The sequence below is a fragment of the Pelophylax lessonae genome (assembly GCF_965119305.1).
Source record: "Pelophylax lessonae genome assembly, chromosome: 3".
NCBI classification, from domain to species: Eukaryota; Metazoa; Chordata; class Amphibia; order Anura; family Ranidae; genus Pelophylax; species Pelophylax lessonae.
In genome coordinates, this window is record NC_138770.1 from 567404219 (window position 1) to 567430242 (window position 26024).

A 26024-nucleotide genomic window follows, 5' to 3' on the forward strand; every position below is an offset into this window, starting at 1 on the left:
CATTGGAAATCTAATCGAACTCCCAACCTCTCTGATGTGGTGAAGATGGTGGACCAAAACTAAACCTTCAAACGTCTCCAGGCAATAAATACTCTTTAATACGCCACCTTCGCCAAGTCATGGAGTATAAAGAAAAGGAACAATGTGAAGTTTTCCTACTTGGTTACTTAAAAGAGTTGTAAAGTCAGAAGATGGAGTTTAAGCATGCATGGGATAGGCATAAGGCTATCCTTCATATAAGATAGGGCCAGGGACTATCCATAGGATTCAGATATATTGGGCAGACTAGATGGGCCAAATGGTTCTTATCTGCCGACACATTCTATGTTTCTAAGATTTTATATCTTAATGTATTCTACACATTAAGATAAAAAGCCTCATGTGTGTAGCAGCCTTCCCAGCACCCCCTAATACTTACCTGAGCCAATCTCTATCCAGCGTTGTCCACAAGTCTCTCGGCCATCCGGGACTCTCCCTCCTGATTGGCTGAGACACAGCTGTGGAGCAATTGGCTACCAAGGCCGTCAACCAAAGTCAGTTAGCCAATCAGGAGAGGGGGTGGGGCCGATCCACAGCTATGTCTCTGAATGAACACATGTAGCTGGAGCTCGGCCTGGGTGGCCCCATAGCAAGCTGCTTGGTGTGGGAACACTCGACAGGAGAGAGGGGCTAGACGCAGCGAAGAGGGACCCGAGAAAAGGAGGAGGATCCAGGCTGCCCTGTGTTATTTATTTAAAAAAAAAAAAAAAAAAGGAGGACTTCAATATACCATATTTGTCGGCGTATAACACGCAATTTTTCCTCCTAAAAATGGAGGAAAAAGCAACAGTGCGAGTTATACGCCGATATAAAAAACAAAAGGCCAGGAAGCAGCCCCGAGAACAGAAGAACGCAGGCCGTGGGAAGGAAGGAAAAGCTGTCATAGATGCCGAGATGTTTGACGTCTATCATAGGCGCCGAAACTTCCAATGACCGCGATAGCTCGTTCTCCCTTCTCCTCAGCTCTCGGCGCTGCTTCCCGGCCTTTTTTAAAATTGATTTGGATAGTGTCAATGGCGCTGGTGAGGCTGCATTGCTGGACGCTGCGTTGGCGAGGCTGCATTGCTGGACGCTGCGCTGGCTAGGTTGCATTGCTGGACGCTGCGCTGGCGAGGTTGCATTGCTGGACGCTGCGCTGGCGAGGTTGCATTGCTGGACGCTGCGCTGGCGAGGTTGCATTGCTGGACGCTGCGCTGGCGAGGTTGCATTGCTGGACGCTGCGCTGGCGAGGTTGCATTGCTGGACGCTGCGCTGGAGAGGCTGCATTGCTGGACGCTGCGCTGGAGAGGCTGCATTGCTGGACGCTGCGCTGGCGAGGCTGCATTGCTGGACGCTGCGCTGGCGAGGCTGCATTGCTGGACGCTGCGCTGGCGAGGCTGCATTGCTGGACGCTGCGCTGGCGAGGCTGCATTGCTGGACGCTGCGCTGGCGAGGCTGCATTGCTGGACGCTGTGCTGGCGAGGCTGCATTGCTGGACACTGGTGAGACGTCATTTGATTGAAAAAAAAAAAAAATGTTCTGAGTTCAAAGCCATTTATTTTAAATTTAAGCTTTTTTCCTGAAATTTCTCTCCTAAAATTGAGGTGCGCGTTATACGCCGATAAGTATGGTGTTTGCTTAACTTTGTACATGATGATCTCTGGTTTGTAAGCTGTACTGGATTTTTTGTATTAAGTGTTTGTCTTTTCTATGCACTTTTTGATAAACCAATAAAAACTTATTAGGAAAAAAAAAAAATGCTATTTTTGAGGTAAAACCATAAAATAAAAAATGCAGAGTAATTGTGGACTGTAGTGCAATTGTCCTGGGCTGGAATAGCTGTTTACAGTGGCCAGAAGTTGGTGGACTCCATGCAACACAGATGTAAAATCAGTTCTCAAACAGTGGTTATACAACTAAATATTATTTCAGTAATCCACAGGAAAGCTAAATCTTCAATCATTTTTCAGTTTCATGTTTGAGTTTGTAAAGAAAAATGCAGACACTGCTTTTTTTTTTTTTTTTTTTTAAGCCCAATATTCCTTTTTTCTTCACTTTCTTTAAAGTAAGAACAAATTTAAAAAACTTTTCCTCATGTTTTGATTTGGAATAGGCTGTGCAATGTTTCAAATGCATTTATGTGTATGGAAATAAAAGCTATTACAAGGAGTTTGAGTTTTACTCATTTTTTTAAAAACACGATTATTTTTACCACAACCGTACCTTGCTACCTCTGGCGATGGACAGCCTATATCTGATGCTGTATTGCATGTGCCATACACAGTTTTAATGCGTTTCTTAAATAAAAGTCTATTTGAAAGAAACCACTTGTAACCACCTACTGAAAGCCCACACAGGGCAGAGAGGAAATGTCTGTGCAAAATCCTTTGAGAGAAGTGCAGCAACCAGCATGCCCTCATCGCTCATCCACAGACATATTACATTTACAAACCATGTAGTAGGTCAATGATGGAGAATCTTGGCTCTCCAGGTGTTTTGGAACTACATTTCCCATGATGCTCATGCACTCTGCAGTATAGTTGATCATCATGGGAAATGTAGTTCCAAAACATCTGGGGTGTCAAGGTTCGCCATCACTGTAGTAGGTGTTACTGAGTGGGTGAAGCCCCCCTCCCCTATGAAGCAGGAGCTGTTTTTCCCCCTTCAGAACAAAATTGGTTAATAGAAGTCAATTCCTGAATAGATTTAAAGCCATTAAAGAATTAAGAAATGTAAACATGTAAATTACCTGCATCCATTAAGGCCAAAGAGCCACCACATGCAGAAGCCATAGAGGAGGAACCTGATGTGAATACATTAAACAAGGTTATTTAACCATAATAAAAAGTATAAACACATGAACATTATATAAGTTAACAATTTGTCCAGCAAGTTTAAAGTGGTTATAAGGCTGCATTCACATGTCAGTGTATGGATCGCAGGCAGAATCGCTGCGATTCCGCCCGCGATCCGGAAATCATTGCAAACCGCATGACGCCTGTGCGTTGCCCGTGATTTGCAATAGCACCCCAAACGCTGAGCGATGTTGCCGCGATTTCCGCCTGCTGAAGCGCAGTAACATCGCGCAAAAAAAAAAAAATCGCGGGACGCATTACGCCCAAAAAAGTACAAGAGCTTCTTTGGAGCGTATTGCGTCCCACGATTTTTTTTTTGCGCGATGTTACCGTGATTCGGCAGGCGGAAATCGCGGCAACATCGCTCAGCGTTTGGGGTGCTATTGCAAATCACGGGCAACGCACAGGCATCCCGCGATTTGCAATGATTTCCGGATCGCGGGCAGAATCACGGCGATTCTGCCTGCGATCCATACGCTGAAATGTGAATGCAGCCTAAAGGCAGAAAGTTTATTTTATCCCTAAGCATTCTATGCATTAAAATAAAAAAAAAAAATGTGTGTAGCAGCCCCCCTATTACTTACCTGAGGCCCATCTTGATCCAGCAATGTTGCATAAGAGACTTGGCTGTCTAGGACTCTCTCTCCTCATTGGCTGAGACAATCAAAGCCAGTGAGCCAATGAGGAGAGAGAGGGGCGGAGCTGAACCACAGCTCCGTGTCTGAATGGACACACAGAGCAGCAGCTCAGCTCAGGTGCCCCCATAGCAAGCGGTTTACTGTAGGGGCACTCTACAGGAGAGAGGGGCCAAGAGTGTCAGAGGAACCCGAGAAGAGGAGGATCTGGGCTGCTTTGTGCAAAAACACTTCACAGAGTAGGAAAGTATGACGTGTTTGTTACGTTAAAAAAAAAAAAAATCGTTAGTATCACTTTAATATATATCCAAGGAAAAACGTTATACTTCTAGAATATGTAAACCTAACATTTCTATACGATATGTGCCTACTGTACCATGTATTTGTAGGAGAAAGTGTTCTGTTCTCTTTGTATTCCTTCCTTTGTGTGAAATTCTTGGTGTTCCTGCCAGTCCCTCTGCTTTCCTATCAAAAACTGACCACACTAGGCATGAGAACAGAGCATAGCCAGCTTTCTGGCTGTGCTGGGAACTCAGTCTGCTCCCTTTTAATGATCAGACTGGTGCAGCATGCCCCCCCCCAGGCATTCACTGGGAAGACCAGTGTCCTGCTGTTTCTCCTCCCCTAACTCTCTAAGCTCCTTATGCAGCTGAAAACAAAGAAAATATCATCACTGATAAAAAAAAAAAAAAAAAAAAAAAAAGGGGGGGGGGATTGGTATTTATATGTATAGACAAATGTTTTGCCTTTCATTTCTATTTTAAGCAGAATAGGTTGTTTTACAAGGTGAGACTCCCATATACTTTATCGTTCGCATGCCAATCCTTCTCATTGTTGCATTGCATTCTGACAATGGGGAAACTTCCCTGCTGTTAGAATACAATGATCAGAGTTGCTGGCTATAGCCGACGGCTCTGACCTCTCAGTAAAAGCTCAACAAGCTGCTTGTACACAAGTCGATCGATGGACTGACAGCCTGCCTATACGTGGATCAAAATTCGGCAAGTCCAGCTGGGATTTCGATCCATGTATGGCTGGCTTAACTGTCCCTGGTCCATCCTTTTCCTTAATTGAATTTCTGTCGTTTCAATCATGGAGGGTCACCCTCACATCTGGGCGTAACTTAAGGAAGCCTGCATGCAAATGTGCTCTTTAGAGGAGTACTGAGATATGGTGCTGCCCTGTTTTCAGTAAGCTATGCATGGCACCCTGCTGGCTGTTTCCACTGGCCATGATCTGCCTGCATTGCATAGAGAAGCACTGAGACCCTGTGATGGCATCACTACATCCTAAAATAAGATATGTAACTGGTGCAGAGGGAGAAACAAGTGAAAATGCAAAAGAGCAAATGATAAGCAGAATAAACTTCAACTTTAAAGTAGTATTAAACCCAAAACCAAAAAGTTAAATATACTGAAGCTTACCAATCATATGTGATGGCTGCATCTTTAGCCCCCCCCCCCCCCTCTGTTATCGCCTTGTGATCTGGCTACTAACACCCTTCCTGTATTAGAGTCCCCCCACTCTGGATGAAGGAGCAGAAGGGCATCTTATCGCAAATCCTTTGCTTCAACCCTCTAACTGGTACATTTGCAGGAGAGCTTGTTCTGTACGAAAAAAAAGACTTCCTGGCCAGATCACCAGGTGAAAAAAAAAAAAAGCCAATAAAAGAAAACAAATGCATCCACCACATCTCATTGGAACGCTGAAATATAATAAATTTGCTTTCCGGTTTAATACCACTTTAAAGGTTCATGCACATGGAGTGATATAGGCATTTTTCATGCCTAGCGCCAATCTCCTGGTGCACTCCCATGCCTTGGAGTTCCATGTGCCATGTCCAGCATGCCAAAAAAGTGAAGTACTGTACCCTGGTAAACTCCAATGCTTCTCTGGATCAGTGTTTACCTGTGCATGCATGTCTGGCATATTTAATGAGCGTGAAACCTCCTGAAGTTTAGCTTTCTGGACTCGTAATCATGGCATTGAAGTACACATCTACCGGTCAAGGGGATGATGAGGGACAGGAAAGACCGGCACCCCCAGCTGACTCCATACACAAGTACAACAGCAGGTGGGATGAAGATAGGGTAATAAAGCACTGGTGGGGCTATGTGATCTATCTGCCAGCTAATAAAATCACACACCCATGTACAGCATGGACTTATTCTCCACTATTGTGAGTGCAGTGTGTTTACTAGCAGCCAGCCTTGATCACAGGTGCTTGCTCAGATAAGCTGCAGATCTCTGACCCCGGCTCCATTACTTTATCTTCATGCCATCTGCTGCAAATCCAGCCACCGCTGTAATAGTCTGTGGAGTCCCGTCCCTAAACAGCACTCCCCATCATGCAGCTGTGCGCATCAATGCCACCGTCACCAGCTCTGTACGTCATTTAGTGTGGCAGTTAGTGGGGGCGGGCGCACGCACGTGCTCAGATTGGCTAGAGGAGGAGCCAATCAGCGGCGTCCACCGGGCACCCGTGATCGCTCCCCATGGAGACAGAACGGTGGTCTGCCGAAGTAAACATGGCAGACGGCTGTTCTGTCAGTGATGAACACAGTGATCCTGTGTTCCTCCTATTAAGGAACACAGGTCTGTGTGTTCATCCAGTAAGTAAATCCCCCATACAGTTATAAAGCATCCCCTAGGCACACATTTAACCCTTTGATCGCCCCTGCTGTTAACCCCTTCCCTGCCAGTGTCATTAGTACAATAACAATGCATATTTTTAGCACCGATTACTGTAGTGTCACTGGTCCCCTCAAAAGTGTCAGTTAGGTGTCCGACTTGTCCACCGCAATGTCGCAGTCCAGCTAAAAATCTCTGATCGCCACCGTTACTAGTAAAAAAAAAAAAAAAAAAAAAAAAAAAATTACATAAATCTTTCTCCTAGTTTGTAGACGCAATAACTTTTGCGCAAACCAATCAATATACACTTATTGGTATTTTTTTTTTTTTTTTTTTTTACCAAACATTTATGGCAGAATACAGATTGGCCTAAAATGAGGATTTTTTTTATTGGATGTGTTTTAAAGCAGACTTTTTTTTTCAGAAGTCACTCTTTTTTTGTTTAAAGCGCAAAAAATAAAAACCGCACAGGTAATGAAAATACCACCAAAAGAAAGCTCTATTTGTGGGGAAAAAAAGGACATCAATTTTATTTGGGTACAACGTCGCACAACCGCACAATTGTCAGTTAAAATAACAATGCCGTATCGCAAAAAAATTGTCTGGTCATTAAGGGAGTAAAACCTTCTGGTCTTTAAGTGGTTAAAGTAGTTGTAAACCTTTGAAATTAAAAATAAGCAAAGCCTATCCTCATAGTGTGTACCAATCTTATCAATAGCGTCTAGTGTGCATCCTGGGTGCACTCTCCTTCCTCTGCAATCTGCATGGGTCACTTCTGGCAGTTCTCTCTAAAGCCAGCCATAGACCGTTTGAATTTCAGCCGGTTCGTTCGATCGATCAACTTGGGTACAACCAGCAAGTCAGATCAGATTTTTCATGGAATGATCAGCGGCTATAGTCACTAGCAACAATGATCGTGTTTTCCCAGCAGGAACGGCTCTGCTGGCGATTCCCCCATCAATATGTCTGTTGCAGGAAAGAAAATTGCACCATCTAGGACTGGCTTAACACCAGGCATTTCATGGCGATGGCCCAATCTCACCTCCTTGCAACCAAGCCAACAGTACTCTAGTTTTGAAGACCTTCTATAGCACACACCTCTCTGGTTATGTGACTGCCTCACTTCCTTCCTAAGAAGTTTGTACCAAGCTAGAGGAAAATTATAGTTTGGTAACTGGACATGGCGCAGTCACAAGCCTTAGGGCAACACGCATGCGCAGTGCAGTGATTTAGCACCGTATACCAAAATCCTGATATAAAGGATAAGGAGGATGTCAGTCTGCCAGTGATTATTATTATTATCCAGGCTTCAGTTCCAAGCTTGATTGACTTTGCCACTGGCAGTAGAGTCCATTAAATCCAGTAAGAGTACCAACTCCCCTTCCCGGGTGGTGGATGTACACGTCTTGGTGACCCCTTCTTTGGATTAGGACACCTTTGGTTGAAGTGGATTCTATTCTTAAGCCATTTGGACTTTTGCAATAGAGACAGCTCCTCATTTACATTTTCAGTGGACTGTCACTTCATGCACTTTATCTTTCAAAAGTTTTTTTTAAACATTTTCTATGATAATTTTTTTTTATTTTTGCACATTTTTATTTTTGCACATTGATGAGTTAATGTCATTTCACACTCACTTATATTGTTTTATTTATGTTTATTGCACTTTATTGTATTGATTTTCATTGACACTTGTTTTTTTACACTCATATGTATCACTTTGAATATGTTTATTGCACATTGCAACTTATTGTATGGTATCATATATTTTAATTTGTCTAATAAGTACCCTTGGTTATACAGATAGACCAGTTCATACACGACAGGTACACTTCTCACTATGCAAAGCACCTTTCATTCATAAAATACAGAGCTCCCTGTGAATGGATGAGCAGCACTCAGTCCAACTTGATGTTGTTCCGGGAGTGGGATGGGAAGTTCTAGCCCACAAGTGTCAAACACAAGGCCCGTGGGCCGAATGTGGCCCCCCAGGCCATTACATGTGGCCCTCGCACCTCTACTGCAGCACCCCCCTTGTCTCTGCCCCAACCTTGTCTCAGTAGTCTCTAGAGATGTTCAAGTCTGGGCCACATCGGGCTGTGTGCTTAGGGCCATTGTCCTGTTGGAAGATGAACCTTCGTCCCAGTCTGAGGTCCAGAGTGCTCAGAAGCAGTTTTCATCAAGGATATCTCTGTACATTGCTGCATTCATCTTTCCCTCAATCCTGACTACTCTCCCAGTTCCTGCTGCTGAAAATATCCCCACAGCATGATGCTGCCACCACCATGCTTCACTGTAGGGATGGTATTGGCCAGGTGATGAGCGGTGCCTGGTTTCCTCCAGACATGACGCTTGCCATTCAGGCCAAAGAGTTCAATTTTTGTTTTATCACACCAGAGAATTTTTTTTCTCATGGTCAGAGTCCTTCAGGTGCCTTTTGACAAACTCCAGGTGGGCTTTTCATGTGCGTTTTACAGGAGTGGCTTTCGTCTGGCCTCTCTACCATACAGTGCAAAAATGGTGATTATATACTTCGCCAACCTCAATATAACCACTATATAGTAGTATAATAATAGCAGCTGGCACAAATCCTGAATAACAGATAAAGAAAACAATAGGTGCAGCGCTCAAATAACAGTGAACAGTTTTCATAAAGTCCACACACTAGGGTGAGATAGGTCAGTATTCAGCCAATCCCAGTAAAGATGTCAATCCAGGGGCAACCACCACCATTCTCCCAGGTGTCAAAGCCTCTAACCGGAACTGACCGACCCCAATTACAAAGGTCAGTCGAACGCACACAAAAGGTCTCCTGTAGAATCCACACACAACCCCCACAGCGATCCTTGGATCCCAGCCTGATGTTATACAGCAACCGACATCAGATTAGGGAGAAAGGAAGGACGCCTCATAGTGTAGCACATTCAACAAACCGTTTATTATAAATAAAGGTGGCAATTTACACACTATCCAATGCACAAACACTCATCTGCTGGTAAGCAGTGCCCTGATAACCAATAAGATGGCTGCCGTGTCCACCGATGTGTCAAGCCAGCCAGGCTCCACCTACATGTTTCGTTGTAACCAGACGTCAGAGGGCGTGGCTAAATGGCGCTGCTTTCACACTATATATACCGGAGGGGGGAGGAGCACACAAAGGCAACAGGAAGCGGGGCTGGATGCGCTCCAACCAGCCGGAAATGATCACCCCCACACCAAAGAGGAGACCAGCGGCCAACCCACGCTAATATCCCACCAAATTATAAAAAATTCTCTACATCTCTATATCAGTATCCTGAAGAAAATGATATTATATATATATATATATATATATATATATATATATATACACACACACACACACACACACACACACACACACACACACACATATATATATATAAATATATATATAACCGACAGCAACGCCAATACACCTATAAGGACCAGCGCCATCTTGTGGTCACACACATATATAAATACAAAGATGACACAAATTAATAACATAAACAGCATATATTAAACAATAACAAATCATAAAAATAAAAGTAAAATTTTAAAGAATGGGTGTAAACCCATATGGAAAAAATAATTTTCTCACTAAAAAACGAATAGATGCCAAAAAGATATAGATCAGGCATTACCAATAGCGTTCACATCCCATTCGATATTTAAACCAAATGGGGTGTACGTCCTGGCAATAAAAATCCAATAGGTTTCTAATTTTGAGACCCCCCCTGGTCATGTTGCTACCTCTCCAACAACCGGAAAACATATCGATACCCAAAAAAATGGTACCTTCCGGATTCCTTTCATGACACTGATCGTAATGCCTTGAAACGCTGCGTTTAGGGTACCCATTGATTTAAAGAATCGACGTCGCCATTCCATAGGAGGAGGATGTCATCAATATATCTTTTCCAGAGCACCAACTCCAATGACCATACAGGCCTGATTGGTGGAGTGCTGCAGAGATGGTTGTTCATCTGGAAGGTTCTCCTTTCTCCACAGAGAAATGCTGGAGCTCTATCAGAGTGACCATCGGGTTTTTGGTCACCTCCATGACTAAGGCCCCTCTCCCCCGATCGCTCAGTTTGGCCGGGCAGCCCGCTATAGGAAGAATCCTGGTGGTTCCGAACTTCTATTTACGGATGATAGAGGCCACTGCACTTATTGGGACCTTAAATGCTGCAGACATTTTTCTGTACCCTTCCCCAGATCTGTAACTCAATACAATCCTGTCTTGGAGGTCTGCAGGCAATGCCTTGGACTTCATGGCTTGGTTTGTGCTCTGACATGCACTGTTAACTGTGGGACCTTATAAAGACAAGATGTGCGCCTTTCCAAATCATGTCCAATTAACTGAATTTACCACAGGTGGACTCCAATCAAGTTGTAGAAACATCTCAAGGATGATCAGTGGAAACAGGATGCACCTGAGCTCAATTTTGGAGTGTCGTGGCAAAGGCTGTGAATACTTCTATACATGTGATTATGTTCGTTTTTTATTTTTAATACATTTTCAAAGATTTAAAACAAATTTCTTTCACGTTGTCACTATGAGTTATTGTTTGCAGAATTTTGAGGAAAATAAGAAGTTGAAACCATTTTGGAATAAGGCTGTAACATAACAAAATGTGGAAAAAGTGAAGCGCTGGGAATACTTTCCGGATACACTGTAAATGTTTCCAAGTCCTTTTTATGTCACTTACCATTTGACTCTAATACTTCAGAAGTCACTCTTATTGTGAAGGGAAAATCCTTTGGAATGACTGGTCTTAGCGCTTTTTCTGCGAGAGCACCTATGAACAAAATATCAAATACGGTTATTTCATTTAGCTACATATGAACGGTAAACTGTATGATAATTTCAAAGGAGCAGCAAAGCAGCAGCTTTTCACAACATGGGCGAGTCAGTGGGAAGGTAAATACTCAGCTCAAAAAAATTAAAAGGAACACTTTTCAGAGTAATGCATCAAGTCAATTAAACTCCTGGGATATTGATCTTTTCAGGCAAGTAGCAGAGGGGGCTGTTAATCAGTTTCACCTGCTTTGGTGGTTATCAAATTAACATGTGCACAAGTTTGGCAACAAGGAGACAACTTTCAAAACAGGAATGGTTTTACAGTTGGAGGCTAATGAAATTTTTTTCTGTAATCTTTGACTGTTTCTTACTAGTTTTGCATTTGTATAGGGTCAGTGTCACTACTGGTAGCATGAGGCGATATCTGGACCCTATAGAGGTTGCACAGGCAGTCAAACTCCTCCAGGATGGCACATCAATACCTGCCATTGCCAGGTTTGCTGCGTCTCCCAGCATGGAGGAGATTCCAGGAGTCAGTCAGTTACTCTAAGAGAGCTGGACAGGGCCATAGAAGGTCCTTAACCCATCAGCAGGACCGGTATCTGCTCCTTTGTGCAAGGAGGAACAGGATGAGAACTGCCAGAGCCCTACAAAATGACCTCCAGCAGGCCACAGGTTTGGTCTCTGTTTGGTCTCTGACCAAACAATCAGAAACAGACTTCATGAGCGTGGCCCGAGGGCCCAGTGTCCTCTAATGGGCCCTGTGCTCCCTGCCCAGCACCTTGCCCCCCCCACAGGCGCCCTGTGCTTTTCACAGATGAGAGCAGGTTCACCCTGAGCACATGTGACAGATGTGAAAGGGTCTGGAGAAGCTGTGGAGCATGTTATGCTGCCTGTAACATCATTCAGCATGACCGTGGGTCAGTGATGGTCTGGAGAGGCATATCCATGGAGGGATGCACAGACCTCTACAGGCTAGACAATAGTACCCGACTGCCATTAGGTATCGGTATGAAATCCTTGGACCCATTGTCAGACCCTACACTGGTGCAGTGGGTCCTGGGTTCCTCCTGATGCACAAAAATGCCCGGCCTCATGTGGAAAGAGTATGCTGCCAGTTCATGGGGGTGAAGGAACTGATACCATTAAATGGCCCCCATTCTCCCCTGATCTAAATCCGATAGAATACCTCTGGCACAGTATGTTTCAGACCCTCCGCACCTCAGTCTGTTCAGGAGCTCAGTGATGCCCTGGTCCAGATCTGGGAGGAAATACCCTAGCACAATATCCGTCGTCTCAATGGGAGCATGCACCAACATCGTCAGGCATGCATACATGCACGTGGGGGCCATACAAACTACTGAGTACCATTTTGAGTTGCTGCATGAAAAATGGACTAGCCTGCTGCATCATTTTTTCACTTTGATTTTCTGGGAGTCTTTGAATTCAGTCCTCTGTAGGATGATAATTTTCATTTAACGATGTGGCATCCTTTCCCTCCTAACACATTACCCAGTCCATATCAGTATAGATATCCAGCATATTTTTCCCCATTGAGATCTGCTGGGTTTTAATTTTTTTGAGCAGTGTATATTTATTCTTCTTTTAACAGCTAAGAATTTCAATAGAAGTGATCCTGTGCTGATAGGTTACTTTAACTGCCAGAACATTTTTTGCATGTTTTAGGCCTGAAGATTAGGTAAAACATCCAAACATTATATATGTTCTGAAAACAGAAGAAAATGGTGATAATTACCATTTTGTTTGTGGTTTATCAAATGCAAATTTTCAGTATAAAATACATTAAAGTTAAATTTAGTGCACACAAACGTAATAGACCAACCATAGGAGCCTTTGAAAACCTCTGGTATGACAAAACGCATTGGGGCGGAGCCTCTGCTGACATCAAGCCACTGGAGGAAATGGCAGTAGAGTTCTATGATGTGCTCTTGCTCATTTATTCTTGTGAGTAGTATTTTATCAATATTATCCTAAACCTGGCGGTTTTACACTATGAAGTCTTGTTAATTGTTCTTTTTCCGGATTTATGTTATATGCCGAGCGGAGGTGATGACTGAGTTTAAATTGCAGCTGGTGTGCCCTATGGTTCCTGATCTCTTTGATGCGATTGTTGAAAAAGCTCTCAGGCATCTATGAGCGAGATGTGGCCTCCTACAACTTGGGGTCTTTCTTACCTGGGAAGAGGCGAATTGTAGCAGTAGTGATGAAACTTACCAGGGGATTCACAGAAGATTTACAAGTGTCTTGATTTTTACAAAACACATGGTTTTGCTGGACTTTTTGGATAATATATTAATGATTTTTTGTGCAATTGGGTGTTATACACATTTAGATACAACACAACAAATTTATATGTCTTTTATTACACTTGTATTTAGTGCTGCCGTATGTATATAAATACATTTATTTCACATTAGGTGCAGTTTTTTTGGTTTAAAGTAAAACCATAAATGATGGCCCTAGAATTATTGCTCACACTTTGGCATGATTGATGATATGTGTAGCAGAATATTTTATTACATAGGTGCCTCCGACGCTTGCATTTCTATTCATATGTGTGTGTGCAGGTGTGTGGGAGTGGAAAGGAGGGCTCTTAATTGTTTGGGGAGGGGCTTAGGTGTAGCTTTAATTTTTTTACTTAACTTTATTGCTGTCACATACCTAGCCGACCAGCAGTTTGCTGCCACAGGTTCTCTTTACTGAGACATGGGGGGGGGGGGGGTCTATAAGACCGTCTAAAAGACCCCAAATGACTTCCCTGCCCTCCAGTGCTCCATTCACATCTTCCCCAGAAACAGTCATCGGGGGAAGTTCCTTTACATTTCTTACTAGCTAGGAAAGATCAGGAAATGGAAAACCCAATTTTTTTTTTTGGGGCCCACAACCAGTTACCAAATCACCCAAAGTGTTACTAAACCCACAACAGCAAAATCAGTCTGTCAGTATGGCATGCTTGTTATACTCACTGTGGAACCTAAGGGGTTTATCCTCTGCATTATGTAAAAAGACTGTTTGACCCTGTCTTCTCTAATCCTCCCCTTTTTCCACAGTCCCAAAATTATCTGATGATAGAACAGAGGCCAGGTGACAAGCTGCACATGCTCAGTTTGGTGTGTATTGCGTGAACGTTTTTTATCTTGTGAGACTGCATGTGAGCAGCACAGGGCCAATCAGCACTGTCTAGACAGAGGGTCAGGGGTCCTGCAGCCTCAAAGGATAGTCAGAGCAGAACAAAAACTCCTCCTAGAAGCTTTAACCAGACACTGATAGAAGTCACAAGGCTGCTCTAACTACTGATGAAAAATGTATTTACCAGTTTATATTTACTAAAACCATTGCATTTCCATGTTCTGTGTACTGTGGCAGATATAGTGAATGCAGGGTCCTAGGTTTAGTAACACTTTAAATGGCGCTACCTCACGCTTCAAAAGGTTGAGCACCCCTGAACTGTGACAATTTCTAAGTCACATTACCTGGGCTCTGGGGCATATTATATTGTAAGCCTTTTTGTATGGTAACCTTTTTTGTGTCTGCATTTATTTGACATTTTAGTACATTTTTCCCCTAGCACATATTTGATTCAATGGCAGTGAGATTCCAAAAGTAAATTTTAGTATAGAGAAATCCATATATAAATCTTACCATGGCCCAGCTCTCTCCTATTCATCCCCACCTTGCCAATCTCGTTTGTTGCATAAGGTGGAAACTGAAATACAAACAATTTAGGTTATCAAAACGGAGATATAGAGAATACAAAATACACTATTTCAAACTGACAAAAATGCCATTTTTTTAAATCACAATAAAACTAAAAGCCAAGGCCACTGGCCAAAAAAGTTAAGGATTAATGGGCATATTTAATATTATATAAAGTGCACTGAATATGTGAATAGCATGGCATCTAATGATAGCTGGTCAAATTCCTGAATTCATATAACGAAAGAATAAATCTAACTGATGGGTTAACAATCAATCAACTTTTGAGTCTGCATAGAATGGGAATGGAATCATTCAATATACGATGCACAATAACCAAGTTTAGAGTAGTCATATCAGAAAGTGGTTGTAAACCTTTGAAATTAAAAATGTACAAAGCATATCCTTCTATAATGTGTACTAGTCTCATTCCAAAGCACTAAGTGTGTTCCCTATCTGCATTAGTCACTACAAACAGGTTATGTCAATGGTACAAAATCCCAGGGGAAAACCCAGCACACAGATGTTGATTGACATCCTCAACTGTGCAGGATTTCCTATGAGACTGTGTCAAGAGGGGCGTGTCCATTCTCTCCACTCAGATCTTGGATTACACTCAGCTCCTTGCTCTATGTGCAATGTGTGACATCAGATCCCCACTCCTTGCCTTCTGGAGATAAGAAATGCTGTGTAAAATGTGTATTTGAGGAGGCTGTAGAGAAGAGAGGGTTGTAGATAGACCAAGACCAAGATGAAACAAATCCTTACATATGTTGTGCTTTTTTATCACCAGAGGCTAGTCACTTCACTGGGCACAGTATATGTAAGGGTTTTTACAAATCACTTTAAATGGAAAGATTTGAGTAGATAGGATAAAGATGCTCTACTTTGGTAATCATTCTTGCTCTCTGCACTGCCTTAAAGAACCAGCTAGTACATACTTAGGAGTCACTGGCCATTTTGGGTGGATCAGGCAAATTTCAATATCTTTCTGGGCATTAGCACGCAACTATGATTAATGGGTGTGAACCCACATAAGAGGTCTGCGAATCCTTTTATGAATATGCGATTAATCAGGCTGCTGCTGTGTTGATGGTTAAGGTAACCTAGTCTAATAATGTAAGGTAACTCCAGCACTGCCCTAATAAGGGGCATTCAAACAATTAGCAAAACATTCATCTCATATGCTACAAAATAAACATTAGATATAGTGCTAAAAGTGTGGAAAAAGTGCTAATAATAAAAGTGCTTTGTGAAATATCAAATCAGACAAATAGTCCATAAACTTTGGGTGAGTCTTGCTGCAATGTGAATCCAAAGTGGCGTGCTCGCCCTCCCATTTGCCCCCACTCACCAGCTGTATGTAGAAAACGGGCTTTAGGTAACATATACTCCTACCACGTGGTGATGTTTGGCTCTCAATCGTATCCAAATCAGGCATCTGAACGTGTAATCACTCCTTATAACCTCTACTTCACTCTCCAGTTGTGAACCAGCATTAGTATTCACCATGAAAAGGACGGGAGAATTGCCAAAATCTAGAGGATCTCGATGCTGGTCTCTCTCCTTATCACAGATCCCATAAGGGGTGATCAGGAGGAGATTATAACATTGAACACCTCACTTTCAAATCCCATAAGAGCATCATTCCTCCTTATCCATTTCGTATTTTGCATTACTGGGTCGTTGATATGTACTCATGCATGTTTTTTGCTCTGTACAACGGTTTTGGATGCTATTATAAGCAATTATTTTTGCAAATGTTGACTTTTATTTTGAAAACCTAATAAAAATACTTTGAACAAGAAAAAGAGGGGAGAATATCCATAGTGCAATACTATTAAAGCTGAGTGCCGGTGTAACGTGAGAATTACCTACCCTCGTCACTTCCGGCCAGGAACAGCTGAGCAGCGCAGCAGTGCGCATGCTCATAGCCCCGGATACCTAATGGGACAACAGAGGAGCTGACTAGTGCGCATGCGCACTAGTATGGAAATATGTCGGTGTACCGTGAATAAAATCTACCCACGCCGCGGTTACATAAAACAGCTGGGCTACATTACGAGTCATCTCCGCTCCTGTCCCGGTCACTTCCCTGCTCTCGGCAAGTAAATATAAAAGCGGCTGGCGGCTCCGCGATTTATGTTTTCATACAGCCGCCGCCGCTTTTATATTTACTAGCCGAGAGCAGGGAAATGACCGGGACAGGAGTGGAGATCACTCGTATTGCAGCACAGTTATTTTAATGTAAACGCCGCATTACATACAGTGGCGTGAACCGGAAGTGACGAGGGGTAGGTTTTTCTCACGGGTAGGTAATTCTCACGGAACACCGGCCACAGAATCTTTTTTTTTTTTTTTTTTTTTTTTTTTTAAATACTTCCCAAATAGTGATCCACTGCCCTTCATACATCCGCTAATCCGGTTTTACACAGTTTAATAAGTGATTTGCAATCATAAAATCTTACTTTAGAAATCGTTTTCTGAGCGCCGCCATCTTTGTTGTGGTCATCCGAAGCCGCAGTATAAAAATGTATGCCTTGCTTCCTGGTTTTTGCTGGATGGGGCAGATGAATGCAGCGCGAAATCTCGTGCATACCCAGTACTATGCGATCGGCATAGGAAGGGTTTCCATAGGGACGCCTATCATCGCGTTATTTCCTGTTTGCAAATAACGCGATGAGAGGAGCGGCCGGCCGCCTACGTCACTGCCCATTGCCTCCTGGGAGTGATGAGTAAGAGCTCCCAGGACGCATTGCAGGACAGGAAGTGACAGCACGGCCCGTGGCCACAGAGGGAGGAAGTGGAAGGAAGGTAAGTATATTTTCTTCTGAAACCAGGTAAGTAAAAAAAAATTTAAAAAATCGGGAATATCCAATTGTTTTTCAGGTGACACTAAGGAAGCGGATGCCACAAAATCTATTGTGATGATTTTGCAGCCGGAACTCCGCTGTAACTACCAAATCCTTTTCATGGTGAATACTAATGCTGGTTCACAACTGGAGGGTGAAGTGGAGGGGAGAAGGAAGAGGTAAGGAGTGTTTACACATTCAGATGCCCGATTTGGATATGATTGAGAGCCAAACATCACCACGTGGAAATAGTGGAGGAAGGAGTATATATTACCAAAGCCTGTTCTCTACATACAGCTGGTGAGTGGGGGCACATGGGAGGGGAGCACACCACTTTGGATTCACATTGCAGCAAGACTCACCCAAAGTTTATGGACTATTGCACGAAGCACTTTTATTATTAGCACTTTATCTTTAGCACTTTATCTGATGTTTATTTATTTTGCTCATTGATTGAATGCACCTTATTAGGGCAGCGCTGTAGTTACCTTACAATATTAGCACACTATGGCCTATTAGTGGTGGCTGTAGGGCAGGGGCAACTGATCAGCCTAGTTGGAGTTTCGTTTTTTTAACTGATGGTTGGTATGCCAGCTCTATCTTCCCTACTGCTTTAACATATACACACTTTGACAGGTTGATGCAATAGCAATTTAATTAAAAAAAATTGTTCGGCAGTCAAACCCTACCATAATCGCTTTTAACAAGTCAGACCATCTTACAAGCTTACCTCATAATGAAGCATAAAGTTCTTAGCTTTCAAACCACTGCAGAAGATATAATGGAATATATTAGATGGAAACTGGAATGGAAAACTATTTGCATCGTTTCAGTTTACTACTAATTTTTCCAAGATACGTATGATTCAAACCAATTAGAAGACAGAAACATGTTTCCCTTTCAAAGATAACATGAAATACACGCATTTTCTACAGCTTGTGAACACCCACTCACCCTATTTCCAGCAATTACAGAACAATCTCACATTTATCATACTAAAAACAACAGAAGCCGCCAGTTTAAATGTCAAGTGTATGAGTCGTTCTCATTGAGATTTGTCATCAGTTATGCTCAGGCTTTGTGCTGGTAACCATATTTAAATCTGAAGAGGCAATCTCCAGTCGAGAGGTAAAAATACGGGATACTGGAGAACGTTTAACCGGTGGTAGAGGTTTAATTCTGGAAACATAAGAGCTAGGGCACAATATTTAACTCTTTAAGGAGAAAGTACACATTTATAGTTTACGGAAAAAAAAAATATTTTTATTTTATACAGAGTAAGGCAGACCATACATTATACATACTTTTTTCTCTCAAACAGTGGGTTTGGGGAAAAAAAAAAAAAAAAAAAAGGATTCCTTCATCCACACATTTGAGGTGGATTGGGGAATTACTCCCGTAGCACTATTGTGTTCTGCGGCCAAGGAGCCTTCCTCGTCTGCAGAATAAAAATGATAAGAGTTGCCAGCTATAGCCAGCAGCACTGATTGGTTTAGAAAAAAAACGCAACAGGCTGGTTATACACAATCAACTTGTGCACAACCAGCCAGCTCATACATGGATCGAACGCCACCTGGCTCCTGCTTAACCAGCAGAATTCTGGTCCATGCATGGTCGGTATAAGTGCCGGTTCACATTTCTGCGATCACAGAGATCGCATGTAATTCGGAGCGCACTGCTCCTAAAATTACATGCGATCTCTCTGCGGTGCAAATTCAGCCATACAGTTTGTATGACTGAATTCGCACCAAACTCGCACAGGACCCTTTTTTTGGTCCACAGCAGAATCGGATCACATGGTGGTTCACACTAGTGCGATCCCATTCTGTGCGAACTTTCAGATCGCACTGCGATATGCGATCTGATCTGGGGGTATCGTTAACTTTTAATCGACACCCCCAGCGTATCGCATATGGAAATGTGAACTGCCAGGGTTGCGGATGTAATGCGGGAACACGCTGTATATTCGCAGCGTTCCCGCATCGCAGAAATGTGAACCGGCACTTAGGAGGATATAACCCCTGGAAAGGGTTTTTTTTTTTTTTTTGCTCTTTTGAGTCCCATTGTGGAGCTTTCTCTTCACAACTCAACCCAAAATTTGAGATTCCCTTCAAATTCACTCTCGGTCTAATTTGTTTCTTAGAGATCTAGATTAGACTTGGCAGTAACCAAAGGATTCCCCTATATCCCAAATTTAATTTTAGATTTTATTTGAGGTCATGGGTTAACCAGGATAGCAGGCGATATGGGCCTTAAACATGGTTCATTCTAAGGGTGAAGATGAGATTTTAATTTTATTAGGTTTCTATTGCTGTCTGTGCCCCCGTTAGGGAGATTCATTCTATTTGTCTTGTTTATCATTATCTATAAAAGTAAAATAAAATCTCAAAATTTGGGTCCTCCCCAAAAGAGTATTAGGAGGTAAAATCTACTGACAGGAATACTAGTTCTGGTAACCTGGAGGATCCCCCAAAGGATTCCCTTAATTTGCAGGGATTTCTTCTCACTTCCTGTTCTGGCTATGGGTCAGGAAGTGAAGGGAAGTCTTCTGAATGGGGCACAGAGGGCAAAACAAAACTGACAGGGGATAATACCCTCACTTATGCTATCCAAAATCAAAAAATAGGTTTTTGCCTTTATTTCTACTTTAAAGGACAGCAGGGGAATAATAATAAAAAAAAGTATGTGCTTGCAAGGCACTAGGGTTGAAGCTACCATGAGGAAGGAACAACAGAAAAACTGAATTTTTGTAAAATCTTACCTGTAAAATTCCTTTCTCTGAGTCCTCCGACAGTCGCCGCCTCTTCATATTCGTCACATATGGGGTATTAGACTTTGCTCCGAAGGAGTAGCTAGGCAACAGAATATGTTAACATTAAAGCTTTTAACATATCCCACCCTCAAGGGGTGGTCCCCTCAGTCAATACCCTCCTACTTCCTGCAACCATATCTCAGTTTCAGTGGAATAGCAGTAGAGTATACAACCAAACCCCAAAAGAGGGGCGGGGGCGGCGACTGTCGGAGGACTCGGAGAAAGGAATTTTACAGGTAAGATTTTACAAAAATTCCGTTTTCTCTTACGTCCTCCGACAGTCGCCGCCTCTTCATATTCGTCACATATGGGGACGTCCCAAAGCAGTGCAAACATGAGGGGTGGGAAACGCATCCGCGCCGAAAGGCAACGCAGTCTCCGCATCAAAGAAAGGAACCTTACCAAAGGAAGGAAACCAGCTGGGCTACAGGAAAAATAATTGCTCAACAGGAGCAACAACCCAGGAAAAGACAAATAACCAGGGGATAAAAAACTTATCCCAACAGCCAGAGGTCCCCAACAAGGGACCCTAGGGAATTGCCGCACTAAGAACCTTGCGGCCAAAGGAAGCATCCGCCGATGCCTGAACATCTACTTTGTAGAATTTTGTGAAAGTGTGCACGGTCGACCAGGTTGCCGCCGTACACACCTGGGCTACAGAAGCCCCATGACGACAGGCCCAAGACGTACTCAGAGATCTAGTAGAGTGCGCCTTCACAGGCACAGGGGGAACCTTCCCCTGCAAAGCATAGGCCTGTTCAATGGTCTGCCTGATCCATTTGGCGATGGTAGAGGCAGACGCCGCCATGCCCTTCCGAGGACCCTCTGGAAGAACAAACAAGGAGTCCGTCTTTCAAAAAGACTCAGTCGATTTAAGGTAAACCCTTATCGCCCGAACAACATCCAAAGAATGTAGTCTCACCTCCTTTGGATGTGTAGGCTTCGCGCACAGCGAAGGCAAGACAATATCTTCATTAAGATGGAATTCCGAAACTCGCGTCGGAAGAAAAGAAGGATTAGGTCGCAAGACCACCTTATCCAAATGAACAACCAGATACGGAGACTTGCAGGACAAAGCCGCCAGCTCCGACACTCTGCGAGCCGAAGTGATCGCAACCAAAAAAGGCGACCTTTTTGGACAACATAGACAACGAGATCTCCCTGATCTGTTCAAAAGGAGCACGTTGTAACACAGATAGAACGAGATTCAAGTCCCAAGGGGGCAGAAGATCCCTCCTAGGAGGAACCAGATGCCGCACTCCCTGAACAAAAGTGCCAACCAAGGAGTTGGAAGCCACGGGACGTTGAAACAGAACGGCCAGCGCAGACACCTGACCCTTTATTGTAGCCAGCGCCAAACGCTGATCGACACCCGTTTGAAGGAAGGACAGCACTCGGGAAACCGAGTACGTGCGGGGTGAAAACCCCCTGGACTCACACCAGGCAAAATAGGCCTTCCAAGTACGGTAATAAACCTTCCCCGAGGAAGACGTCCTCGCGTTGATCAAGGTATGAACGACCTCTGGGGAGAGACCCTTCTCCTTCAGGACCTCGGTCTCAACAGCCAGGCCGTCAAAGCCAGCGACTGTAAAGCAGGATGGAATATCGGGCCCTGAGACAGGAGATCGTCTCGAAGAGGCAGACGCCACGGGGCGTCGACCGCCAGATTCACGAGGTCTGCGTACCAGGACCGGCGAGGCCAGTCCGGTGCCACAAGAACCACCGTGCTGCGTTCCGAGTGTAACCTGCGAAGGAACCTGGACAGCAACTGAATCGGTGGAAACGCGTACATCAGCTTGTACTGATGCCACGGGGCCACTAACGCGTCCGACGCGTCTGCCCGAGGGTCGCGCGTCCTTGCCACGAACCCCCTCACCTTGTTGTTGAGACGAGACGCGAACAGGTCCACATCTGGAAGACCCCACTTCACGCACAACATCTGGAAGACAGCCGGGTGGAGAGACCATTCCCCCTGATCCAGGGTCTGGCGACTCAGATAGTCCGCCTGCCAGTTCTCCACCCCTGGAATGTGAACCGCCGTTATCGCGGGGACAGGAGTCTCGGCCCAAGACAGAATGTCGGCCACTTCGAGCCGCTCGGGCACTCCTGGTGCCCCCTTGGTGGTTGATGTAGGCCACCGCCGTGGCATTGTCCGTCTGCACCCGAACCGGCAGCCCTGCAGCCGGTCCGTCCAGCGATGAAGACAGAGTTTGATCGCACGCAATTCCAGAATGTTGATAGGAAGGGAGGACTCCCCCTCCGACCAAGTCCCCTGGGCGGACAGAACGCCCAGAACACCACCCCAGCCCGACAGGCTGGCATCCGTGGTGATTACCGTCCACGAGATAGGACGAAACGACTTGCCCCCGGACACCATCGGGGACTGGAGCCACCACAGAAGGTCTCTTCTGGTGCGATGACTCAACGAGATTTGAAGATCCAGAGATTGAGGTCGCCCGTCCCACATGGACAGGATCTCCGCTTGGAGACCCCGCGTGTGAAACTGGGCGAAGGGAATCGCCTCGAAGGCCGAGACCATCAATCCCAGACATCTCATGCACGTCCGCAGAGACGAGTGCGGAACGTCCCTGAGGGACCTGACTTCCTCCTGAAGAGTTCTGAGCTTGTCTTCCGGCAGGAAGACCTGCGCCCGCACCGAGTCCAGAATCATTCCCAGGTAGGGAAGACGAACCGACGGACTCAGTGTCGACTTTGGAAAATTTATCGTCCAACCGAACTCCTGCAGAGTTTGCATCGTGACAGACAGGTCCTCCTCCAGACCCTGGCTGGTCGCAGACCGAACCAGAATGTCGTCCAGATACCCCAGGACAGAAATGCCCTGGGCCCTCAATAATGCCAGAACTGGTGCAAGCACCTTGGTGAAGACCCGCGGAGCCGAGGCGAGACCAAAAGGCAACACCACGAACTGGTAGTGATCCTCCGCAATGGCGAATCGAAGGTACCTCTGGTGACCCTCGAAAATGGGGATGTGAAGATACGCATCCTTCAAATCGATGGAGGCCATGAATTCCCCCGGAACCAGGGCAGCCACCACCGACCGCAGGGATTCCATGCGGAACTTGCGAACCCGCACAGAGCGGTTCAGAGCCTTCAAGTCCAGAATTGGACGAACCTTGCCCTCCTTTCTGGGCACGGTGAACAGATTGGAATAAAACCCCCGAAATCTGTCCCGATGAGGCACCGGAACCACCACTCCCTGAGCCCTCAGGTCCCGCACCGCCAGGTGCAGGTCCCGTAAACGCTCCGGAGACAGTTGAAGATTTGAGGGAAAAAATCTGCTCTCCGGCCGAGAGAGAAACTCGATCTTGTAACCAGATCGAACGATCTCCTGAACCCATCTGTCCCGCACGCGGGCCAACCAGGGTTGAAGAAAACCGAGCAAGCGTCCCCCCACCCCAAAACTGGGTGAGGGCGCCCCTTCAGGCCGCACTGTTATGGGCTGCGGATCCGGATTGACCGGACTTCTGTTTCCCAGACCAGGGCTTCTTCTGAGAGCCTTGACCTTTGAACGGTTTGCCCTTGTAGTGCGACCGAAAGGCACGAAAGGACCCCTGAGGGGGCCGAAAATTAGCATGCTTCTTCCCAGAAGCCCCCTTAGCCTTGGGGAAATGGGGCAAGAGAGTGCTCTTACCTCCGGTGATCCCCTTAATCAACACATCCAAGGACTCCCCAAAAAGGCGAGACCCATCATAAGGCAGATTGGCTAAGGTCTTATGTGAAGATTGGTCCACCGACCAACATTTTAACCAAACCAGACGGCGAGACAACACCGCCACGCTGTGCACACGTGCAGCCAACGGGACTAGGTCCAAGTCCGCATCACACAGATACATGACACCCTGGTGGATTTGATCCACCATATCCAGGGTCGCCGGCGAGGCCGAATCGGCCACTAGGACGCGCCTAAGCATCTGCGTCCAACTTGCGACAGCCTGGGCCGCCATGAGAGAGGCAAACAGAGCCTTAAGCATAGAACCCGTAACAGAATAAGTATGACGGGCAAGAGACTCCATTCTCCTATCCGTGGCATCACGGAACACAGGGGAATCCTCTGCAGGAATCGCAGTGGATTTGTTTAAAACCGCAATTGCGTGATCCACCGGGGGTGGCACACACCACCTTTCATCAGTGGAAGGCGAGAAAGGATAACGCAGCTTGAACCTACTTGGTACAGCAAAAGGTTTGCGTAGATTGCGCCATTGTTCTTTAACAGCGCGCTGAAAATCATCATTGCAGGGAAAAACCTGCGGCGTCCTGCGTTTTCTCTGCGTCCCATAAGCCGCCAAGGCAGCGGGGGGACACACTTCATCCTGCAAACGCAGCGTTTGTTTTATGGAAGCAATCAATTCATCCATGATTGCAAGCTCTTCAGGCGAGCGAGGGGGAGAATTATCAACCCCTTCAACTTCAGTCTCCACCTCGGACCCCACTAGATCCAGGGAGGAGCGGGACCCCGATAAGGAGGCCCCCGCCATAACAGCCCCATCACCTTCACCCTCAGAATCAGAGGAAAGAGAAACTCTGGGTCTCTTAGTAGATTGAGCAGCCACCAGCATCTGCACCTGAGCAGCAAGGCCAGCCACAATAGTGGCTAAATCCCCCCCTGGGGGGGAAACAGCGGTCCCCTGGCTTTCCACCAAGGCGGTAGGAAATTTGCCCTCCTGAGAATCCATTGCCCCAATTACAAATGCCGGATAATAAAGGGTTAACTGCCCCTTTAACAAGCGCGGCGAGCGCAGCCCACCGCACTACACACAAGCACAATGAGACCCCCACAGGGACAATAAAACTGACACAGGCAATGGATAAGAAGGATATAACCTGAGGAGACCCTCGCCGCTGCTGCTGCCTCGATCGGTGTATCCTGGAGAAGAGGAAGTGATGCGGCCAGGGCGCTCTATTAAAGCCTATGGGAGGCTACAAGAAAATGGCCGCCATGCATGTAGAACATGCGGCCGGAGCGAGTGTAGGCAAAATGGCGCCGTTTGGCGCTGAAAACCGCCGCTCCACAGTACAGTAATGCACACATGTTATCCATGTATAAAAAAACATGTTAGATCGCCGCAGCGATCGCTGTATAGTGCCCAAACATGCCACAAAACATGCCCCACAGCACACAGCTTCTCACAATGACAAGGCTGACACACACAGTGTCACACAGCTCCCCCCCCCCCCCCTTGCAGCCCACAGCATGCAGCCGAGTGATAGGGAGACAAACAGTGAGAACAGAGGCAGGTTACACAGTCCCAGACTGACACCCCCCCAGACAGACAGGTCCCCACATGGATACACTTACCTCACAATGGCGTGGGGGACCCGCACAGGCGAACAAGCCGCTGCACATGAGGCAGGGAGAGTCGTTTACAAGACGCACAAAATGGGGGTTAAGAAACCGCACAGCGTCCAGTGAGGTAGCCACCTCACCAATCATCCCTGCACCGAACAGGGATGGGTCGTTCACTGTGCGAGGAGCGTTACCTGGCTGAACGCTCGATGGCAGGCTGGGAAGCCACTGACCCACGACCTGCGACCAGGGGGATCAGCCCGAGACCCAGCCCGCATGATCCTCTTCATCCGAAGAACTAACTAACGCTGACAAAAAGAACAGCTAAGTAAAGGTAGAGAGAAAACTCAAACAAAAAATCAAAAAAGAAGAAAGAGTCTGGGGCACAAAGCCCC

General features: G+C 45.4%; 1 protein-coding gene across 1 annotated transcript in view; it reads right to left on the reverse strand.

Moving 5' to 3' along the window:
- Positions 1–26024, reverse strand: part of PNPT1 (polyribonucleotide nucleotidyltransferase 1) — a 130898-nt gene that overhangs the window by 37544 nt on the left and 67330 nt on the right. Inside the window, exons 15-18 of the mRNA XM_082251797.1 lie at positions 18243–18279; positions 14607–14670; positions 10852–10941; positions 2768–2821 (exon numbers count right to left, since the gene is read on the reverse strand). Of these exons, the coding sequence (XP_082107923.1) occupies positions 2768–2821; positions 10852–10941; positions 14607–14670; positions 18243–18279 (245 nt within the window). The remainder of the gene's footprint in view (positions 1–2767; positions 2822–10851; positions 10942–14606; positions 14671–18242; positions 18280–26024) is intronic.